Source organism: Macrobrachium rosenbergii, chromosome 50, assembly GCF_040412425.1.
Source record: "Macrobrachium rosenbergii isolate ZJJX-2024 chromosome 50, ASM4041242v1, whole genome shotgun sequence".
Lineage (NCBI taxonomy): Eukaryota > Metazoa > Arthropoda > Malacostraca > Decapoda > Palaemonidae > Macrobrachium > Macrobrachium rosenbergii.
The window spans coordinates 10,938,568-10,956,062 of NC_089790.1; the positions used below are offsets into that span (position 1 = coordinate 10,938,568).

General features: G+C 38.6%; 2 protein-coding genes across 4 annotated transcripts in view; one reads left to right on the forward strand and one right to left on the reverse strand.

Moving 5' to 3' along the window:
- LOC136832596 (uncharacterized) overlaps positions 1-17,495 on the reverse strand; it is a 197,517-nt gene that overhangs the window by 11,836 nt on the left and 168,186 nt on the right. For 2 of the 3 annotated variants that reach the window (XM_067093771.1, XM_067093772.1), the window contains exon 4: positions 8,054-8,125. In XM_067093771.1, coding sequence (XP_066949872.1) covers positions 8,054-8,125 — 72 coding nt within the window. Of the gene's footprint in view, positions 1-5,534; positions 6,153-8,053; positions 8,126-17,495 lie in introns of those variants that run through there. The other variant, XM_067093774.1, reaches the window with a different exon arrangement.
- DNApol-epsilon255 (DNA polymerase epsilon catalytic subunit 1) overlaps positions 7,637-17,495 on the forward strand; it is a 54,396-nt gene continuing 44,537 nt past the window's right edge. Inside the window, exons 1-5 of the mRNA XM_067093779.1 lie at positions 7,637-7,844; positions 10,072-10,201; positions 12,189-12,269; positions 12,610-12,747; positions 12,981-13,052. Of these exons, the coding sequence (XP_066949880.1) occupies positions 7,777-7,844; positions 10,072-10,201; positions 12,189-12,269; positions 12,610-12,747; positions 12,981-13,052 (489 nt within the window). The 5' untranslated portion in view covers positions 7,637-7,776. The remainder of the gene's footprint in view (positions 7,845-10,071; positions 10,202-12,188; positions 12,270-12,609; positions 12,748-12,980; positions 13,053-17,495) is intronic.

Here is a 17,495-nt window from a genome sequence, read left to right on the forward strand (position 1 = left end):
AAGTGAGACTATGCGTATAAACGTGAAAGCATTTGGTATGGATCTTCTGACTTATTTTCCTGTGGTTTTGATATATACACACACACACACATATATATATATATATATATATATATATATATATATATATATATATATATATATATATATATATATATATAGCAAGTCATTACAACTTGAGTGATGGATTATGACTAAGTTCTCTTATTCCTACCAAAATCATTTATGTTTACTCCCAAATGCCCAAACAAAATTAACTGCTCCCATTCTCACAACATCCACATAAGCATTCATTTCTCTATTTGCCTGATTTTCACTTACCCTTAGAACCTTATTGCAAACTTCCTCCTCTTGCAAACAACTTAAAACTTTTTGCTAGTTTTTGCCGTTTCTCTTCACTATCTGCAGTCAGAATGTGTCAGTGGTAAACATCAACATTTTCACCCTCCATTCATGATTTTTTTTTCCTTATCTTGCAACTCCGCACGACCATCTGCAGTCCTGACTTTTTGCAGCACTCTATTCATAAAGATACCAACTCTTACACCAAACCAGTCACTCTCGCATCTAGATATCTTAATACGCGTTTGGATTCCAACTTGAAAACATTTAATCGTTCTCAGCAGCTTATCATATGCACTATACATCCTCGACAAGGTCTGCATTGCCTTTCTGTCGGCTCAGCCGCAAGTTTTCTATGTCTATGCATGCCACAAACAGCCTTTTCCGTTTTCTTTCAAACCTTGCACATAACGGAGACATTACGCCCAAAATCGTCTCCCTGTCACAACCAAAACTGTTCTTCCTACTTATCTTCTTCCTACTTATTAGTCCTAACGTCATATAACTGGAAGAAAATATTCTCGATAGTCGTCAAAATTGATTCAAAATTCAGGCAACTTTATAAAAAAGGGAGAATTAATTTGAAATCATCGATTTTGTCAAGCAGGCACTGACGACATTGTTGTATTGGGTCTTTGGGAAATATGGATTCCATATCAAAACAAAAGCACTTCTTATTTTGTGGATCAATATTTCTTATTTCATCACTAGACGTACATTAGAAGAAAGGGGAAAAAGTACTCCTCGGCAATTCGTTTTGAAAGTTCCAACAGGAATATTTTAAAGGAACTACCGTTTCGTTAGCAAGATTAACTGAACTTTTTTAGTTCCTTCATACCTGATGGATGGTGACGCATTCTGAGTTTCCTTTGTCATGAGACACAGATAAAACATGAACAAGTTTTGCACTACTCCATTTCTGCTATCGTAGTCACAGGAAGGTGTGGCGTTGGAGTTGTATATCATTTCCGTTTCCCAGCGAGATAACGCATTGTGAATCACAGGCTTGTTTGAGCATTTTACTTCGGGAGCAGAAGTCAGGGTTTCCAATAGTGTCACAGCTTTTCTTCCTTCCTACTGTGGCCTAGGTGTTTTTGGCGCCTTGCCCTTCTCGGTATTCTTAGGTTACAAAATCTTCGTTGCATAGTCCCGGGAAACTTTCATTCACAAGGAAAAATAAAGCTCTCGTTCTGTCTGTGCTTCTTACTTGATATTCCGCCTGTGCACCTGAATATAACGATTCCTAGGAAGGAGAAAAAGGATATGGACACAGGGTAGTGCCGCCAGTGCACCTCACGCGGTGTACTGTAGGCATTACTCAAGGTTCTTTGCAGCGTGCCTTCGACCCTAGCTGCAACCCCTTTCGTTCCTTTTACCGTACCTCCTTTCATATTCTCGTTCTTCCATCTTACTTTCCAACCTCTCCTAACAATTGATTCATAGTGCAACTGCGAGGTTTTCCTCCTGTTACACCTTTCAAACCTTTTTCTGTCAATTTCCGTTTCAGTTCTGAGTGGCCTCACAGGTGGCAGTACTTGGCCTTAAGCCTAAATTCTATATTCAATTCAATCCATTAAAAGGATAATTTAGGAAACAGCAGTGAGAGCATGGTGCAAGAACAAAAGCAATCAGCAATCGCTGAAAGGGCACTGAAGTGCGTACACGAACTATTTACTTGACTAACAGATAAAGCATTTTAATAGGGCCTTTTAATTAATCAATATCTGAACTATCACTCAATTGAAATCAAGACTATACACTTGATAAGAAAATGCCTTGAACTCCAAAATTCAAAGTTCACTGGCACTTCCATACAGGTTCTTGTAGGAGAATGCTGAGGAAGAGAGATGATACGCAGTTATGCAGCTATGCTTTTGAGAGGAGCGGCATATCGCGACTAAAAATTTTCCTTTTATGACTCAAGATGGTTCAGGCATCCGTAAAGTTTTCTGCCTTTGGTGTTCACTCTAAACCTCGCGTTGTTTACTTTATGCATATCATTCTTGATCTTGATCTTTATAGTGCATCTAAAAGTGAATCCCGTAATTAAGTCAGATTCAACTAATTCAAGAATGCTCCTGTTTGCATTGCTTTCTGCTCTCATCTACTGAAATCAAACTCAGTCATTCTCTTTAAAAATGATTATGGTCGGCCAGGTTACTTCATATTAATTTACGAAAGCTTTCGAGGTTTAAATAAAACAAGATTATTTTATCATCGCGCGTTCTGTTCCATATCCTGTTTATTAAATTTTATGTTTGTCCATGATCAGAGTAAAATTCTCATACCTCGGAACTTTAATCCAGTTCTGGTAAGTCTATCATTGAACCTGTTAGCATACAAATCTCGTGACAACTAATGAAATCTACAGCACCTCTGATGAATCTCGATCCTCTTACGCATCCTTCAAGAGAAAGCAGAGTGAATAGAACACCAACCGTTGAGTGAATAATGGATCAGGAAGACAAGCACTGCCAGAAAGACTACAATCGAAAACAACAGGGAAAGTTTACGAAAGACTTCTGGTCCCAGGGGCGTGAGACTACGTGGCATTTTGACAGAGTGTGAATGTTGAAACTCTGCAAAGCAAGCAGCCCACATCACTTTGAGGCAATGTCACTCACCGTAAACGATAGCGGAAGTTCCCCATTGAAATAGAGCTTATGGAAGGTGGCCAATTAGGTTATCATCCGGCGACGCTAAAAGAGAGCGGAAACAATAAATTCCTGAAAGCTGGCGACGTCCGCACAGAACAATGTTTCCAACAATGACAGAACAAAATAATCTGAAGCATCTTTGTTAAAATAGGACGACATTTCCATAGACCTATTTGAGGTGCTTCCGTCTTCCAATGAAATGAAAACAAGCAAGACAATGTCACCTCTTTACAATATATGTGGGTGAGGGAAAAAAAGTGAGACTTACCACTTTTATGAGTAACGTAAATAAGAAAAGCACAGTTAACTTCACACCACCATATTTTACCCGTTCAGTAAAATCTTGCTGTTCCAAGAATTTATGTAAGTGTCACACTCACACAAGGAAAGAGAGAGAGAGAGAGAGAGAGAGAGAGAGAGAGAGAGAGAGAGAGAGAGAGAGAGACTTCAAGATTTCTCCTAACAGCCGAAAGGCAACCACAGGATGTTCATGAATAGGGTCGGATCATTACCTCATCACCACTTGTTAGTGAAATAAAATGTAATTCTGGGTGTAAATTTGTGGGTTTGAATTATTCATTGACATTAGTACTGTAGACGCTGATAGTGATAGAATAGAAGTGTTTGTTAACACATACATAAGCACATATATCTGTATATATATAGGCCTACATATGTATGTATATATATATATATACACATATACATATATATATTTGTATGTATATGCATATATATGTACGTATGTACAGTGTGTGTGTATATATATATATATATATATATATATATATATGTATATATATATATATATATATATATATATATGTGTGTGTGTGTGTGTGTGTGTGTGTGTGTGTGTGTGTGTGTGTGTGTGTGCGTGTGTTTACGATGTTTCTGAGATTAATTTCTGCTTCATCTAACTGTCATTTCTTCTTTAGGTCACGACAAGAGGAGATACTCGTCCATTCATTTGCACGAGAGGTTCCGGTCCTCAAACCATTCCCCATTTCTTCATTTCTTGTAGGAAGACCAATCCCAATCTTCCGTTTGTAGTAAATCTTCACCTTAACAGGAGTGACATGTCCTCAGACTACCTGATTTCCATGACCAGATCGTATTCCACGATTAACAGGGTCACTGTGTTAATCGCTCCGTCACGAGGGCTTTATCATTAAAACCAAGGTCTATAGACCTTGATTACTACTACTGTTACAAACATACCTTCCAAAGTCACCTTGTATTGCAATCCTAAAAAGATTTAACAGCCTGTACGGGAGTGAAACAAATTAATGGCTTCGCTCACGCTGACTTCCCTGGTAACAAATGCAAGGTTATCGTACTTTGAGAGCCAGGCGACATTTACCAACGTATTCTTTCGACTGCCAAACATTGTATTTGTAATTTTCCATCTGCCACCTTTTTTCTGATTCAAGATTTATTGTGCATTCTCTAAGTCAGATAAAGAAATTAGATTTCCTTCGGACTCTCAATTAAAACAAGTTTGGCATATTTAGGTCATGCCAATTTCCATTTTAACTTTCAGATTCATAGCAGAGTAACCTAAGTTTCACTCGTCAGACAACCGAAGAAACCTATTTCAGACTTTACTTCTGATTAACTATGTTTTCTGATTCTCTTGTAAGTAAATTGCTTGTATACTTCGAAGACTGCTGGCGGATCGTAAGAGTGAAAGACCGTGCTGGTACGAGGCGCGCCTATTACAATAGGCCTACCTCCTCCATCGCTACACTTTTGTATTATCTTTTCTGTAAAACTGAGGGCACAACTACGAGGCGATGTTTACTGAGTAACCGATGGCCAAAGCTGACTTTTGGTTAGACGAAATATTCAGGAGAGACAGAAAGCCATTTGGATCGATTTCTTACGGTGGAAAAAGTTGCTTTGCAGAACTCTCCGAGAAACACTTTGTTACTTTGTTTATTGCGCGAACTTTAGGGAAAGATCGAATAATATTTCAGTGCAAGTTTCTGTAGAGAGGTCATGGACCTAGCAGTGAGTCTGTCATCCGAGAGTTTAAAGAACACGGGATTGTTTTCAAATGTCAGACTTCAAACAACGTCATTAGTAAGCAAGAAGGTTATGGTAAGTCTAGTAGAATCTGTAATGTGATGAAATCGTTTCGAAGATATTTCGTCGATTTCGGGCTAAAAGGTTAAGAAGAATACCGTAAGTGCTAAAGAAAAATTATACTACTGGGGAAATTAAGAAAGTTCTACACGTAATAAGATAGTGATAAAAGGGAGATGGAGATGGCTTGGCAACGTCCTTAGCCCCACCCCAGGATGAATGGTACGTAGCAATGTCAGCTTGGGTGGTGGGGGCACCCGAAGAGTTGGAAGACCCAAACCTACTTGAATAGTAATTACAAGAAGGGAGACTAAAGATGAGTGGAGATTTGTGGAAGACAAAGCACAGGAAAGACACGAGTAGCGGAATTTCACAGGAGCCCCTTGCGTCACGCGGCGTTGGAGCCGATAAGATGTAAATAAAGCCCATTCAAATATAAATACCTACCTCCTTAGAGAGAAACAATTAAGCAATCACATGTAATTCCACTTCTGGTGCCTTCGCCCGTCTCTTGCTAATGTGACGAGATAGCAGTCGTAGTAGTACATTTTAATACAACAGGAGTCGAAATTGAGTTCACGACAGTATTAGCTGAAATGAGCGAACTAAAGAAACCACGTTTCCCTCCAAGATGCCCAGACGAAGACTGAGCTACTACAGCCTTGAACTCACTCCGTCTCTCTCTCTCTCTTCTCTCGTAATGACGAACTGATTGAGCGAGGGCGTTGCACCACACTTTAGATGTTATTTCGCGCTTGGATGAATGTCATCTTGTATCGTGACAACACTAAAGAAACCTCTTCCATGCTAGTGCTCGGGTTTGGTAGACTTCTAAGTAAACGATCAAGCTAATGACTCAATCAGTGACGCTGATTAAACGTTAACTGCTAACGACTTGCTTCTTTATTCACTTTTCCGAGCGGCTGTGTTTTAACAGGTGTGAAGAAATTGTTAACAAAGATCAGTTCGCAAACAATATTAGCAAGAATTTGTGAGGACATTCTGGGAGATTATCAATAAGAATATTTTTTGTCTTGACGCGAAATGCCAGCAGCGACCACACCCTTGAGGAATGATTTCCCATTAGGGCGATTAATTAGTGTGTTTTGTATTGAGATTTTAAGTAGCCTGTGTTTGTTGCACATTCCTTATTTTATCCTTTGCGTTTCAACCACAGTAAAGAGGGGAACTGGCTATGCTTTATTTCTACACTGGACAAACTACGTTCTATCTCTCTTCATTTTATATATATATATATATATATATATATATATATATATATATATATATATATATATATATATATATTACTAAAGGACCTCATTCAAACTGGATGGTATCTAACGGAGTTTTTTATTCTGAATAAAAAACTCCGTTAGATACCATTCAGTTTGAATGAGGTCCTTTTAGTAATTCTACTAATGCACAAAACAATTGTGTATGTGATAAAGTTAATATATATATATATATATATATATATATATATATATATATATATATATATATATATATATATATATATATATATAACAAACTACATTCTATCTCTCTTCATTTTTATATATATATATATATATATATATATATATATATATATATATATATATATATATATATATATATATATCTTTCTGTCATTTAACATTACATACTTTGCCCTTGTCTTGCACATTATTACCGATCCTTGCCTATTATCAATACGAATAAAATGTTTTTTCTTCTGTATATTCATTCATCCTTTCTTCATATATTAACAAATCACTTTTTCATTTTAATCTCTTGCTTAATCTCTTCTCTCAATATTCTCACGAGTTTTTTTTTATCTTTTAAGCTTTCTTTTCTTTATTGTTAATGTATATTTGAGTTTTTGTCCTCGTGATCAGAGGTTCAGTCTAACTCTATTTCATGACACGTTTGTGTTTGCCATTGGTTTCTACGGGTAAAGTTTAATTCCTTTAGAGTGAGGGTAGTTTAAGATTTATACCAGCCTTCCTGTGTATTAATTTTTATTAGCTTGTTGGTGATACATTCTGCTAATTCTTTTGTAACTCTAATGCTCTGCATCAGCAGTTTAAGGAGAGTTGGCTTCAATTGGATTTTGATCGCATTATGTTATGGACATTACTATTGTGGGTTTAATTTTGATTTGATTTAAGTTATATACTCTTGTAATGTATCGGGAAGAACGTTAGTCTTACGGTACTCATTTTGTTTTAGACTCATCAGGTATCTTAGTAGAATATCTCCCATATCATTTTTGTATTTGCTATTTCTTGCTAATTCCATAAATATTGATTTTGTTTCTTATTTTGGTGATTTCCAAATGTTCACCAAATCAATTGTTAAAAGTGATTTAAAAACTTTTACTCCTAACTATCCTACCAAGAAGAAGATTACCATTAGTTTCACCAACATTTAATTTATTCCTATCTAATTCTTAAAATCTCTCGAGTAAAAACTCTATTTATTGAATTTAAAAAATTTATAATTGCATAATATTTAATAAAAACAATAGCAAAGGACTGAAACTCTACATTTACCTTAAAAGTAAACCTAATTCTAACGGGTGAAAATAACTACGTTGGCGCGCTTTTTCAGCTGAGTTCTGTTTATATTTCCGAATGTGTTAAATGGTGTTCGAGATCATGAATTCATTCAATTAGGCCTGCAACAGAACGCGACTACAGAAATGGTGCTGCAAAATTCGGGAAGATTCAGGCCAGACAGAGCAGAAAGAAATAAAGAAGGCGATGCTGTGTAAGTGAAGTGCAAGATTTAGAGTAATGCAGGTTCCCTATTCGTGAACTGCCATTGTCAGTGGCATTCGTGAAGCTACGATAATCTTTTTGTACTAAACCAGTCTGCTGGTTAGGCTTTCTAAAATTTCACTGAAGCAGCTACGTTAGTAGTTAGTGTATTTTTGCTAGAATTAAGTCCAGTTACTTAGAATAAGGTAATTTGCTGACCTGGTAAAGAAGTAGGTCTAGGTTTATTTTAGCTAGCGAAGTGCTCGAGACGTAGCCAAGGGAACTGTGTCTCTGTAAAAGAAAGCAAAAATAAGTGAAAATTAAAGTAATGTAGTAGCGTTCTGTCAAAAAACCTTAGTAGAATAATAGCTTGCTATTTTTAATAGCAAATTAATAGGCCTAGGCTAGTTATACACCGTAGGTCTAATTTAATGCCCAGGGTTAGTCTGACAAGGGCATGAGATTGTAAGGGTACAGTAAGAGGGGGTTCACAAAGAATGTTTTTAAGCATTAAGTTTTTACAAGGAAGGGTAATAATTTTTTAATAAAAAATAAAAAAATCAATTATCCAAAGTCCTAAATATATTGTAACAAGCTTATAGGCCTAAAGGCAACAGTAAGATAAGAAATTCTACAAGCAAAATGAACATTAAATAAATTAAACTGGTGCCATTCAGAAAAGATTAACAATAAACCAAAAGAAAAAACTATAAAATCAATTTTAAGTTATACAGCTCCGCTCCTTAAATGTGTTCGAGGAGTGAGCGCTCGTAAACCAGAACTCGGCCAGTTGTACTCGGCTATATGGTATGCTGTATTTGTTTGGATGCAATACTTTCTTACTTTTTAATGCAGTAACTAAGACTTCTCATATTGTGCCAGTCTTCAGAAGATGTCATGCCCGTCTCACAGTTTTCTGTCGAGCAGCCTACCCTGGACACATAGGCCTATCTTGCAGTGACATTTGTAATATCAAATACAGGCAGTCCCCGGTTTATGATGGGGTTCCATTCCTACGCCGCGTCGTAAACCGAAAAATCGTTGAAAATCGTTAAGAATCCAAAGAAAACCTTACTTTTAATGCTTTGGGTGCATTGAAAATGACGTAAACTGCATTTTTTTATTATTCTGCCGTTTTGGAGCCATATTTCTTCTTTTGGATCAGCGTTGTAAGCCCAGAACATGCGTCGTAAACCAGGAAATAATTTCTGATGAGTATATTTGAAAAGCGTCGTAACCTTGGAACGTTGTAAGCCGGACCTGTTGTAACCCGGGGACTGCCTATATATATAGTACATGCGATGGTGCAGCACATTATTTTCAGTGGAATATTAAAGCCTATTACTTAACCAGCAGTTGGCCCTTTGGCTATCACGCAGGTGGAATGGCAAGTAAAATATACATGATACAGTAATAACTGCACATGTGATGTCGAACTCACAGGCCAGTCATGACAAAGTATGCATAGAAAAATAACATATGGCAAAATAACCACATTAAATATGGCATAATATCCAATTTATTCAAGGTAATATTAAAACTAAATAGGACTCAGAAGCAAATGAGGGCAGTTTTGCATGGTGAGTCCTAAGTAGATAGTAGAACTATCCTAGGCCAAATTAGACCTAAGTTAGCCTTTATGCTACTTCATTTCTGGTACTGTATACTTTACAGCATTTGGCTCACTGTAGTTACTAAAGCCTTGGCTTTAATACTGACCAGCCATGCTAGCAAGGCAGTCATTCCTCTCAATTGATGTAATGCAGGTTTCTTGCAAATCAACCAGGAATTCCTTTACTTTTTTATTTTGAAGGAAAAAACTTTTTCATTACTAAGTCTAAGAAGCAATCAAATGTGACTGCAGCCTACATCTTGTCTTCTTTTGAAAAGAATTTGTTTCTTTGTTTATTAAGTAATAATTAACAAGTGTAACTCTAACTTCCTCCTCCAATTCTTGGATTTTATAGCTACAACTGCTATTTTTAGGCTTTACGTATATTGAAAGATTGGTAGCCTATGTATAATAGAACAAAAATTTAGTTTCTTTATAGTCTGTTCAGGTCAGTATCCTAAGAGTTAGCACTTCATTTCATGAAACTTATATTATTAAATTTATATTGCTTGATTTTATGATTGTTACAAGGTGTAAAAATTATGCATAGCTTTTGTCTTTCCTGTATTTGTTATATTTCATATTTATATTGAAGTATGGAATTGAACTTTTTCGTTTGTTACAGTATACAGGATGATGGCTCAGATCGACGTCTTCAGCAAAGTTTGGAGAATGACGCTGTTGATGCAAAATTTGGCTTTCACCGTTACAAAGAAACTGCAGAGAAAGTCGGATGGTTGCTTAACATGCATCCTGTGAGTTCTGAATGTTCTTTTTTGTTTGGGTAATGCTTATGTGTATACAATACTGTATGTATCTTTGCACATCATGTACTCATGCCTTTAACTGCCATTTTGGTTTTTGATGAATAGCTAACTGGCAGTTGCAGGCAGTGAGGGTGGCAGTAGCAGTGAGTGCATAATATTCTTTATGGCTCCTATGCCTGGCACTTCATACAGCGATGGCTTGAGGCAGAGTATGCCATCTTCTTTGCCGAAACATATCTCAGATGTAATGAACATTTCAGTCAGATCTGTGCTTACAGAAATATTGTTATAAATTGGAATTAGCATACAGTAATGTTCAAAATCCTCACACTGTTCGTATGCCATTGTTGAAATACCAGGTAAATATGTAATGCGCTATATTTGTTGATCAGCATACTTGTATTAATCACATTTTACTAATGGATATTTATCAATATTCTGAATAAAATAATGATACACAAGAGAGGAAGGAGTACATTGCAACTTTTGTAAGCTGTCATATTTAACTTTATCAAAACTTGGAATAAGGTAACAGTACACAATGAAGGAGAGAAAGGAGTGAACAAATGATTGCTTACAAAAGTTGTAATTCACTTCCTCTTTCTGTCTTTTGTTGTTATGTTATTCTCAAAACATGCAGTGAAAATACCAGTACATAACAAGAGAGGGAAGGAAGAATGAGACACATTCACATGATTGCTACATGGCACTTGGGGGGGATATCATGTAAACTGCACTACTAGGTCTTTATTACTTATTGGCATGACCCACAAACTGTCCATCAAGTTGAGATGCTAGTTTGTCCTAGTTTAACAAAATGAAGGTTCATAAAGTTTTAAGGAGTAGTTGGTGGTTATTTTTATATGTAGATACAGTAAGCTTATTCCATACAGCTGGTAATGTATGAAATCCCTCCACTTTCAGTTGCCCCACAATTGTAATGGAGAGTAGTTGAGATAATTGGTACAAGTATAGTACATATATAAAGATTTCAGTCATTTATTGGCAAGTTTCCCATTCTCATAACCTATGCTTTAAGCACTAATGCATAAATGTCACCAATGAAGAACTGATAACCCAACAGCATAGGTAAAATTTTGATAAGTGGTTTTAAGAAGGCCTATATTGCATCAGTATTCTGGAGTCATGGGTTTTATTTCCTTGGTTTTAAGGCATTGAAGTGAATGTCGAGGGCTGTTTGATTAATTTTGTGCAACTACATTGCAACTTTCTTACAATCTTGGGTTCATCCTTTTCATAAAATATCTGAAGGTTTTTAAGATCTGCTGGTGTGGAAGTGATACATCCGTTAATTTTAAATGAAAAATAGTCCAAGTTGAGATTTAAATCAAGATCAAGTTCTAGGTAGCCAATACCTGTACAGGTAGGCTATTGTTATGATTGTTAGTCAGAGGACAATGTTACTGAGAAACTTTAGTTCCTACTAATTACTGTAGTAACTCGGTGTATGTTAAAATGGGAGATACTGTATTTGTACAAATGCATACCAAATTTAAAGTGATTTTCTGCGTTTTGTAAGTGCAACCTCTTCAATCTACCAGGAATACCCTACTCTCAGCCCATTTGGTTGACATAAACACAGTGTCTGTGGTTCTCAGACAGTTAAGGAACAAGGTATCTTAATGGGCATGGTGATTCTCCCTGGAAATGGGAAATTTTATCCTTTTGCTAGTTACAGTACTGTGCTGCTGCAAACTGCTATTCAGCATATGGTGTGTCTGCTTGTAAGCTCATAAGAATTAGTTTGTAAATCTGGTAAATGGAAAACTCTTTTTATAGTACTTTATACTTTTATACATTTTTTAGTGTACTTTTATCAGTTTTTTCCATGTATTATGACATATACATGATGATTGAAAAACATATGTAGTTCTTTTGTTTTTGTTGAAGTCAAGTGTCCATTTTAAGTGTAAAGCATCAGTGTTAACATTAAATTAAAATTTTATGTTTTCAGACGGAAATTTTGGATGAAGACAAGCGATTACTGAGTGCTGTGGATTATTATTTCATCCAAGAAGATGGTTCAAGATTTAAGGTCGGTCATTCTTAATGAGATGTAAATTCTTACAAGTAACTAAGCTGTACAGTGTTAATTTTTTCTGTGCGTTATTACTAAGCATTTGATTTTTTATAGCTTTTGGGTAAATTATGACCATCACTTAGGAGTGACTGATTGCACCTGAAAGTAGCATTATTGATGGATTCATCATCTTTTCTTTATTGGTTTTCAATATACACACAGTAGTACCCAGTCATGTGCAATGGAGAGGATTATCATTTTATTTTGATATATTTAATTAGATAAGATGTTTGTGTTAAAAACTCAATTGTGGTTTTGCTTATTTACTACACTCATTCCTTCTAAATTTTTGTAGGTTTCACTGCCATATCGCCCTTACTTCTTTGTTATGGTGAAGAAAGATGTTATTCAAGATGTGACAACATTTTTATCTAAAAAGTTTTCCGGCCTGTTGGCTTCTGTAGAAGTTGTGCAGAAAGAAGATCTTGATTTGGTAAGTCATGCACATGAAACAAGGTATACACTGAGATCTTAAAGAGATTTATGGTAACTTTAGTCCTAATTGGATTTTTAAAATAGTTTGACTCAGCAGGGACCCTGAAGGCTTTAATTGGATAGTAAATTGGTTATTTTGTGTAATGGAAAAATAGTTTGAGACGTGCTAGTTAAAAGTTCAGTTATGAATTTCAGTTTCCTTTTCCATCACTGTACCCAATGTCTTTTCAGGAAAATCATCTGACGGGACTAAAACAGACCTTGCTTAAATTATCTTTCATGACAGTCAGTGATCTAGTAAAGGTAAGTTACTCATTCTTTCAGTCTAATTGTACAAAGAAGCCTACTTAATTTTAAAATTTTCTTGTCAATGATTCATCCTCTCATATTTTGTCACAAACATAAATAATCTGAAGTAAGAATTACTGACTCGTGCAGACACTGTGCAGTCTTGTGCAGATCTGCAGGTCCTGGTTCATACTTTGTGCTTGGGAGCACATTGTTACACCCCAGACTTTTGAGTTTTTGTAAAGAATTGCCTTTTTTTTGGCCCATTCTTAAGTAAAGAATTGCCTTTTTTCCCCTACTTTTTTTATTCATTCAGCTTGCTATGTCTTCATTTTCCTTTCATTTATCCTTAATCTGTTCATTATACCTGTTACCCAAGTGTGCCTCAGGGACAGATCATTTCAGCTGGTAGCACCATTATATTTTTGTTGGTATTCGGAAGACTAAGCACAGGGTTTATTTTTTCACCAAGAGAAAACATGCATGTAACATTTCCATTCAGGATTAGTTTTTTAGGTGCTGGGTTATTTTGGTACCTGTGTTTGAAAGCTGATAAGAGTTAGCATTTGGTTGCCGTTAGTATTGCCTGTTCAGTTTCATTAATTTTAGGTTTTTAAACATCTAACTTACCTGGTAGTTATATATATAGCTTAAGTCCCTGACGTCACGGCAGAATTTCAAAAACTCGCGGCAATCGCCGATCGGTAGTCAGGTGAACCACCTGTGCGCCCTCTACCCAGGTACCTGGAACCATTCCAACTATTCCTCAGATCTTCCCTGCCGCTGTGTCGGTAACATCGATGGAATTTCGCTCGTAGCCTGTGTTTTTTCGCAACTTATTTTGGTGAAGTACACTTTGGCTTGCTTTAAGCTTGTTCGCTTTTGGATTTTCTTATAACATATCTGACTTCATCAGTGTGAAAATGTGGGTGTGGGGATGCAAGCGGCTTGCTAAAGTCTCCTTGGATCCCCACTTAGTATGTCTGAAGAACGGGAATGAAAGACCGGCTCAGAAGAGCCAAGAGTACTGTTTCTCACTCTTCTTGATATAACCAGGGAATAGTTAATTCTTTTCCCCTTGATAACTATCCTATTGATCCTTCTCCCGTAGTGGTAGTCTCTGAACCCCCTACTGAAACAGGTAAGGACCCAATACTTAATGATTTGTTGGCTGCCATTCAGACCCTGGCCCAACAGGTAAAATCCCTCTCAGAAGACAGGGATAATATGTGATCGATAATAAGAGATCTAAAAAATACAAGTGTTAATATGTTGTTAGTGCAAGTGCAGTGGAGGGTGCGACCGCTCGGTCCTGTTGTGCTCCTAGTCCTAGACCTCTTCCAAGCTCACCAACCCCTGTGAGAAGGAAAGTCGACAGACGAAGGGAGGCAAGAGGCTTTAGCTACCGAGCAGTCGTCCCCTCAGCGTACCTGTTGGCGTTTCCCAGGACGCTCACCCCCGCCATAGGAAAGGCAAGGTTAAAGTGTTTTTCGTCCATTGGTTGCTGCACGTCAACCGGAGGAAGCTTTTGACCGATGTCGCACAGGCGGCCAGTTCTCAAGTAACCTCTAGGTTTGACGGGACAGCGAAAGTTAGAAGTATGGGCGCCAGGGCGCCGGCGTCGAAGCTGGGCGCCAGGGCGTCGGCGTTGAGAAGCTGGGCGCCAGGATGTCAGGCGAGAAGCTGGGCGCCTGGGCGTCAAGTGTCGAGAAGTTAGACGCCAGGGCGTCAGGCGTCGTGAAGCTGGACGCCAAGACATTAAGCTTCAAGAAGATGGGCGCCAACACGCCAGGCGTCAAGAGACTGGGCGCCAGGACGCCAGGCGTCAAGATGATATTTTGAAAGACGTCGCTACTTCCGTCTTCGGAAAATCGGAAGAAGAGAATGATAATATCTCGCATTCTCCTGTGAATCCTATTGTAGAGATTTCTGACGAAGACAATATAAAGGCCATCAGCTTTTATCAGACTTGAAAAGGCTTATGAAGCTATTTTCGGAAATTTTCCCAGAGAAATTTATCCTGACTGCTCCTCGTTCCCGCCTTCAGAATTTACTCTTGTGAAGAGGCGTCTAAGAGGGCAGCATTTCTGAAGAATGGATACTTTGAAGGAGAAACAATGAAAGACAGCCTTTGTTCTTCCTCCAACCAAACTAGCTCAAGGTCTAGCGTTTAGTATCAAACTGGAGAATCGTTCGGCCTCGAAATACCTGCCCCTTCCCAGGAACCTTCTCGAATCTTGTTGACTCTTCTCGTCAGTGGCCATGGGGAAAACGAAGTTGTTGGTCGATATCAGAATTGGACCACCCCCTCAAAAGAATTTGGAGATTTAGGAAGGAAGATGGAATTATTCAACACGACTGACACCGAAGAACTCATATATCTGATGTCGTGTATGGATAAAGGACTGGAGATAGTTCCAACGAATCAAGTGCACCTTTCTCAGCGGGACTCCTGAAGAAAAGGGCCCATCTTTGCTCTTTCCTGGCTAATGGGTCACGTCCAATCAAAATCAGAATTGATTTATACCTCTTTTTCCTCTCACCCCTTCTCTCAAGGTTTGGTATAGAGGCCTTTTCATCTTTGCCCAGAAAACCACGTAAGATTTAAGATCTAAAACAGCAAGAAAAGTCCTACCCTCGACTTTCATCGCTAAAAAAAAGTAAGGCTGAGGTTCCTGTGTTTCAGGTATCTCAGCTCTTTCGTGGTAAGCCCTCCGATAGAGGTTCCTCTAGGGCGGGTAGATGAATGACAACGAGAAGAGGCTCTACACAGGGAAGAAGGAGGACCTGCCTTTCTTCTCCTGCAGACTGCGGTAGGAGCCAGACTGTCCAGCCGGAGTAGGCCCCCTCTAGTAACAAGACAATTCGACCTTTCTGCCAAATGCAACGACAGAACCAAGGCAAAGGTTCTACAGCAACAAGTGTCTATGATGTTGCAAAAGGAGACCAGACAGAGAGTTCAGGATCCGAATTCCCCAGGATTCTACATTCGGTTATTCCTGATCCCCAAATGCTTGGGGGGTTAGAGACCGGTGCTAGACGGGATTGCACTCAACTTTTTTGTGCAATAAACAAAGGTCGCTATGGAAACGACAAAATTGGTTCTAGCAGTGGTCAGACAGCATGACTGGATGGCCTCACTGGACCTCCAGGATGCGTATTTTCACGTCCCCATGCACCCGATCTCCAAGAATTTTCTGAAGTTCGTCCACGGGAAAGGTTTTATAGTTTCGGTCTCTCTCTTTCGGCCTAAACAGACAAGGTTGACGTCTGGCTCTGGGCCGAGACCTCTCAAAACAAGTTACCCAATATTGAGGGACGTCATGATAAGACTTCATAGACTACAGATTGTAGCCACAGCAGCAGCCCGAGCTCTTCCCTTCCAGCCCCAAGGGTAGCTCTCCTACTAAGAACAAACGTAGACAGTTCTATTCAGTCAGGATACCGGGCTGCAAGAGCGTGGCGGACACTGTGCTGCCTTCCGTACATCCTCCTCTTCCTCCTTCGGATTGGTACTCGTCTGCGGAACCCCTCCACGGTCCATTATTGACGATGAGAAGGAAATAATTGCCGTAGTTGAGGCTTCCCCAGCCTGTCCCCAACAGCAGGAAGCCCGCATATAGCTTTACTATAAAATATGCAGCAGACTTTGTCTTCCGGCTGCAAGCGTGACAACCAGGCAAACAGAAGAAGGATAATAGGCGCCCAACTAAAGCTTCTAGGCGTCCAGAAGTTTAAGGCGCTGAACGTAGTGAATGAAACTCTAGACGCTGGATGCAGTGGCGTCAAGCATCTAGAGTGAAACACCATGATGACAAGCGTCAATGAACCCAAGACGTCAAGTGTCAAGGCATTGGGCGTCAGGGCGTCAGGCTTCAAGATATTGGAAGCCAAGGCGTGGAGTTAGCTCAGGGCGCAAGATGCACTGGCATCAAGCGTCTAACAAAGAATTAGGTCTACTGATAAACAGAAAAAAATGTGAGGTGGACATTCTGAGCAGGAAATAAAGTCCTCTCAAAGAATGAACGCTACATCAGGACTTTGGGGACGTCCTTGCATAGATCTCTTCGCCACAGCGCAAGCGAAGAGGTTGGACACTTACTGCTCTCTAGTACCAGATCCCGGGCTATATACATAGACGCGTTCCTGGTGGACTGGTCCAACTTGGACGTGTATGCATTTCCCTATTTCAAGATAATACACAGGGTACTGAAAAAATTTGTGTCACATGAGAGGACCGGAATGACCCTTGTGGCCTTACTAAACGACAAGAGATTGGTTCCCAGAAGTACTGGATTGGATGGTGGACATCCCGAGTAGCCTACCTTAGAGAGTAGATCTACTCAAACAACCCCACTTGGAAAGATATTACCAAAACCTACAAGCGCTACTAGTAACTGCTTTCGGACTATCGGAAAACTCACAAGAGCCAGAAAGTTTTTGAAGGAGGCAGCTGGC